The sequence below is a fragment of the Lepidothrix coronata genome, unplaced genomic scaffold (genome assembly GCF_001604755.1).
Source record: "Lepidothrix coronata isolate B3197 unplaced genomic scaffold, Lepidothrix_coronata-1.0 Scaffold125, whole genome shotgun sequence".
NCBI lineage: Eukaryota > Metazoa > Chordata > Aves > Passeriformes > Pipridae > Lepidothrix > Lepidothrix coronata.
In genome coordinates this window covers 1,528,308-1,534,307 of record NW_016690305.1, presented here as the reverse complement: position 1 = coordinate 1,534,307, position 6,000 = coordinate 1,528,308, and the positions used below count along the sequence as shown (strand labels likewise).

Genomic DNA, 6,000 nt, shown 5'->3' with positions numbered 1-6,000 from the left:
CTGAAAGGCATCTTCCATTTGCTCCTAAAGCATTAACTGAGGCCCCTGTTTTGGGGCAGCTTTGCTCTTTGGTGTGCATTGTCAGGGATGGGCATTGAAGGAATACACTCATCAGTAGGAGGGTGGGATTTGCTGTTTTGGCTTTGTTTTTATTGCTTCCTGTGATCTCTCCACGTGGGTTGTTGTCACTGTGCACAGGAGGAGGATCTCACCCTTCCCCACAGCGGGCTCTGCAGGGGGAGGGGGAATTGGCTCAGAGTTCAGACAGAAATGGCAAAGTTAAAAAACATTTGGAAAAGGGAGATAACTATTTTGTCCTTACTGGAAGAATTAAGGCATAAAAAATAAGGAATCTCCTATGCAAGACAATGAATCTGATAAGTAGCTTAAAGATGGTTTTGTAGGGAAATATTCCCTTCTTCATAAAAAAGCAGAAGTATCAACAGCAGGAAAGGTGGTGATTTGTTTCGAGGCAAATGGAGGTGATTCCTTTTGACTTGCTGATGAAATGGTTGCTTTAAACTTCAAGAGCTGGCTGGGAAAATAGTCAGATTTACTGGAGGCTGACCTTGCTATTTTGCCATGCATGACTGCATTTTTTCTTTCCCCTCAAGTCTATTTAGTTACCAATTCTCTCTTGAAGGAAGATCTACTTTTCTAGGAAGCACATACCAAGCAGTTTCTGAAATGGGTTAAAACTCCTTCAAATGCCTGTTGGCTCTGATGTTAGCCAGTTAGATTTTAAATAGTATATAATTGCTTGTCTCATTGTTCTCTGAAGACCTTCAAAGTCATAGTAATTCAGATGAGTTGATGTAAGCACTTGCCTGCTTTAAGTGTAACAGCTGTTTGGAGTCCTTTGCATTCTAATTATTTAAAACTGGCAGTCAGAAAGTGTGTGTGAATCCAGGTTTGCTTGCTAATGTTTCTGAACTTGCTCCTGAATCTTTTGGCCCAGTTTTCCAACTATTTGTGTTCAGAGAATGGGGCCAGAGTTGGTTATAATTATCCATTCTTTATTGAAATAGCTTTTTCTTTAGCAATTAATATGAAAATAAAATTGAATTTTACTGGTGTTTATTGCCTTATTAAAAGGAGTATCACTTAGATTTCAGAAGGCTTAAGTACACTTAGTTTTCCCCAAAGCAATATTACTCCTGTGATATATTTAGAGAGGGGGGAAAAAAGGCTTATTTCTGCAGAGAATATTGGTAAATATAACTTTATCCAAGTTCTGTTACTCTTTACATGTTTCTGCTTCGCCAAAGAATGAAGTTTAGAATTGCCATTAATTCGTGGTGTCAGGTGTAGGCAAGTGCCACTCTCTTTTTGGAGCAGAATGTCTGTGTTTCAGTCTGTGTTCCAATTAAGTAATGGGAACATCATCTGCCGAAGGAGTAGGTGCTCCACTGCTGCCTGTAGAGCAGAGCAACGTCAAGTGAGTAGCTTGGGAGCACTGATGTCCACCACATCCTTTCAGAGACTGCTCCAGCTGCTCCTGTGCCCGGGGAATCCTTTTCCTTACCGGTGTTAGTCCTACGGGCTTGTGCTGAGCGCGGGGAAAGCAAAGCTGGGGTTAGGCTGAGTTAGGGCTAACGGTGTTTGTGGTTTCGGTGTGTGTGTGACTGACCCTGCCCTGCCCTGTCTCCACAGAGGAATTTCTCGATGTCTGTAAACAGTGCTGCCGTCCTGCGGCTGACGGGACGCGGAGGAGGAACGGTGGTGGGGGCTCCTCGAGGTCGAAGTTCCTCTCGAGGTCGAGGTGAGCTGCCAGTGGGATGTGCTGCGCTGTACACAGGTGATCCAGGCTAAAGCTGCTCAGGGCTGTTCGTGGAGCTTGGCTAGAGCCGGCTTGTCTCATGCCCGGTGTCTTTTCCCTTATTGAAACCTTCCCAGTAAGGTGGTGGCAGAGCCCTCGTGTGCTTCGGGGTGGTTCTGCACACCTCAGTGCACATCTGGTACCCGTGGTACATGTGCTACAGTCAGAGTGGTGGGTGGGGAGAGCAAAAGGGAAAGGTGGGTTTGAGGTGGAATATGAAACAGTTTGGTTCAGAATTGTTGGAAATAACTTTATTAAAACTATAAAACCAATTTATAAGGAAAAGGGAGAAAAATGCACAAATATGTTTACTATGTCAAGGTTGTAGTAGATGGTGTTCAGTATAATGAAAAATCATCTTCATTTGTTAACATCCTGAGCATAAACAGGAGAAGGCTAATGGGAAGACATAATTGAATTTGGGAGAAATTTGAGTCTTGCCAATTTTAGTGCCTTGCTGTAGTTGATGTCTCATCCAGGATCACTTCAAACATTTGCTAATGAATTGAGAAAATGTCCTCAAGCCATATTCCCTAGTTTAAACCAAATTGTTAAATCCGGGGTTTATCTTATCTCTTTCGATGTGCATACTTTTGTGAACACTTTTTGGGGGGCTTTATATATAAATATGATGAGTTTCATTTATAATAGTAAGAAGCTAATAACTTGGAAATATCATCAGGAGTAATTAATCTTGTAACCTCTGTCTTTGCAGGTGCTTAGGTGAGGTTTCTCTTAGAGCCCTTTCTAATTTAATTCTGAATGTCCCTAACTGGTGATATTTTAAATAACAACTTCCATACATAATTAAATGCTTGACCAGAATTTTGCTCTGACTTAATGTGTTCTCTCATTTCTGTTCTCCTTCCTTAATGCTGCTTTCTTTTTTAGCTTACATCTTTCAGATACTTGCAGGTTGTCATCTGTCCTCTTGTGGTTGCTTCCCAGCAAAGACATATGAATTTAAACTTCTATTAGACTGGATTTTTCCTGTTGCTTCCCCTTCTTTATTTATCATTGTATTGGCACAAGTGCTCAGGGTTTAATTTAAAAAAAAAAGTGTGTGCATTTACATAAATGTGGGGTGACATTCTTACTTATATGTACCTTGTTATATTTCTGTTCCTCATGTGGAAGTTGTTGCTTTTTGCTGTGTGTATTGCTACCATCTGTTTCATTTTGCTAAGAATACGTGTATTAGCTAATTTTTAGATGCATCAGGGCTTAATTGTGCAAATTAAATGAATGCTGCTTAAAATGTGGTGATTTGAGGTCCTACCACCGCTAGTGCGCTCTCTAGTTTGAATAGCAAGACCCCTTGACTGTTTCTAACTTTGCAAACCCTTTATTTTGTTTTCTTTTGTCAAGTTTCCCTTTGTTTCCTTGCTGCACCATTAACAGTGAATGCCATCCTTCTGCAGGGAGCAGTGGGTTGCTTTTTAATTGCCCCCACTAGTTTCAGTGAGGTCGCAGGGTTAAATGTGGCAGAATATGGCTTCTAATCCAGACATTCTGTTATCGAATCTATTTGTATGCATGACGGTTTTGTTTGGCAGTAAACTTTGATTCCTTACACGTGAGTGGACGGAACTTAAAATCTATGCAGTGTTAAGATGTTTGAAAGCTGCTGCCTGTATTCCTGGTTTTTCATAGTTCATTTTTCAGATGTGTCAAGAAATACTAGCAAGAACTTTGCAAAGTTTCAGTCTTTTTCACTTTTTTTTTAGTTTCATCCTCATCCAATCTTTTAATTTGTTTGAATTGTTATATGCTGTGCTTGTTGGGCTGCTCTGCCGTTCTTCTGCTAAGCTGTAAAAGAGAATTTCCCCAGTAGATTTCCTCAGCTGCCTGAGCTTTCCTCCTTTCCTTGATCCTGGGTGCTGCTTGTTTCTTCCCCTCTTCCCCTTCTCTTCCCATGAGCAATTAGTCTTGGGCTCAAGGCATAATGAGTCTTCCCAAAGTTTCTATATCTCAGCAAAGAAATTAAAAGTTTCTGCCAGGACAAAACTGTACAATTTTCATAATTATACACGTCATATTCTTGTAATTAAGGACTTTGTTTTCAGAGTTATTTATTAAAAGCTCAGTCTCGGATTGTTGACAAATGACTTAGAAGAACACATTACTTGCAAGGAGCAGGCTTTAAATGCAGTTTTTTTCAAGTTACAGTGAAAAGAACGTGGAATTTCTTTGGAGTTTGTTCACTAAATGAACTGCTTCACTTGCCGGTTGGAAAACATTTTTATTGCACTGCAGAATCGCCTGGGTTTAAAAGGTTATCTGGTGTTTTTCGTGGACATTACATCGTTGTGTGCAACAAAGCTGCTGCCGATCAGTGTGGGCTTCAGCCTCCCCAAAACCAGATTGCTGTCTGGAAGGGACTTCCCAGCAACTGGGGAGCAGAATTTGCATGTAGGATTAGGTTTGTTAATTAAGTTCCCTTGCTGAGACACAAATGACAGAATTGTGTTCCAGCGTTTGGGAGCAGGAGAGGCAATCTGTGACACATTGGCAAAGGGAAGAACTGCTGGTAAAGGAGGGTTATTGTTAGAATTCTAAATGGGATTCACTTCCCAGGATTTGAAACTACAGCGGACCGTGAATATTTTCTGGGTGTTCACACCAGCTCTCACTGACAGCCATTGCGTTTAGATGATGTGAAAATGATCGCTATGTGAAAGCTGCTTTGATTTTTTTGTTTAAAAGAAAAAGAAGTTGTAGTCTCTAAAGAAACCAAGTACTTGCACGTGACTCTTTCCTAATTGACTTGTTTTCCTGGGAGCTCCCTGTGGTGTGCAGTTAAGCCCTGTGCTTTGTGCTGGCGGGACTGGAATGTCAACATTCATGAATAAGAGCCTCAGATGAGGAGAGATTTAAATGGTCCCTGGAATGGGCTGTAAGCTCACAGACACCTTGTTTTGTAGCTGTTCTCCTTGTTGGTTAATACTCTTATGAAGGGTCCTTTGCTTCCTATTCGAAGTCTTTCCCCTCCCACCCTCTTTGCTCTTTGTAATCTGCCTCTGCTGCTGTTGGAAGGTGTGTAAATGGTGTGAAAGTGGAATGTTTTGATATCTAAACAGCAGTAGTTGAACCACAGTTATTCAGCCTTTCCCACACTGTATTATGGCTGTGACTGTTGACCCCAAACTCCAGTTATGCTATAATTTGAACAATTTGCTTGTTGTATTCTTAGGGAGGGTTGGTTTTTTTTTGTAATGACAGTTTGTGCTGCATCCTGCCCTCTTGCTTGTGTCTTATATTTTTACTTAAATTCAAACTTGTCTATTTTTCAAATTAGAGAGTTTGGGCTGTTACTACAGTATCCAGTGGAATGATGGCCTCATTCCGAGATTTTTAAGAATTATTGAAATACAAATGACACAGTTGCTCCACTCAGTTCTCAAAGGGAAGGGTTTATTGACATCTCTTAACTGTGCATTCAGTACTTTGTGCAACATCTACACTTAGAAAGTCTGCTGCTCATGTGCCAGGCATTTTTTTTTTTCAGAAGTGGCATTCAGTTTAAAGTAAGCCAAGAAGTGCAGAGCCAGAATGTCAGTGCTTCTCTGTGCATTTTTATCCCCCCTGCAAGGATCTTCCAAGCGTTCTGTTAGCACTGTTAGCTGTGTCCTAGGGGGCACTTTCAGCTCAGACCCATCTGGGGAACACTTGCTGAATAACTGCCTTTGCACAGGTTTTTTTGACTGGCTGCTGCTCTTCTGTACCTGGTGGGGTGCGTTTGGTGCTTCCCAGGCAGGGTGTGCTGGGTGTCTGTGGGCACTGCAGAGGGGCCCTGGGGCAGTGCAGGGGGTGGTGGCACAGCCAGGGCACAGGGTGACCTCAGCTGAGCCTGCCCAGTGCTGTGGGGTGTCACTGCAGCTGGGAGCCCAGTCCTGTGGCCCCATGGGCAGCCACCAACTGAATGGCTGAGATCACTTGGTGGGCATTTTGCAGGGTTATTGTGTCATTGAGACCATTTTGGTGGCTGAGCACAACAGAAATACTGATGGACCGTGACATGGGGGTGGTTAGTGAGGGGAGGTTTCTCAGGCTGTTGTTTCATGTATTTTTAAAGCAACCACAAGCCATGCTGCTCTTAAGAAGCTGGTTCTGTTCTTGCTCTTATACAGGACTCTTGCTTTATTTGCTGCTGAAAACTCCCATATCACCAGGGCTGGCCC

General features: G+C 42.3%; 1 protein-coding gene across 9 annotated transcripts in view; it reads left to right on the top strand.

The window, feature by feature from the left end:
* Positions 1 to 6,000, top strand: part of GIGYF2 (GRB10 interacting GYF protein 2) — a 73,906-nt gene that overhangs the window by 19,268 nt on the left and 48,638 nt on the right. For 6 of the 9 annotated variants that reach the window (XM_017826196.1, XM_017826198.1, XM_017826203.1 and 3 more), the window contains exon 5: positions 1,654 to 1,798. In XM_017826196.1, the coding sequence (XP_017681685.1) occupies positions 1,654 to 1,798 (145 nt within the window). The remainder of the gene's footprint in view (positions 1 to 1,653; positions 1,799 to 6,000) is intronic. The other 3 variants (XM_017826202.1, XM_017826201.1, XM_017826199.1) reach the window with 1 other exon arrangement.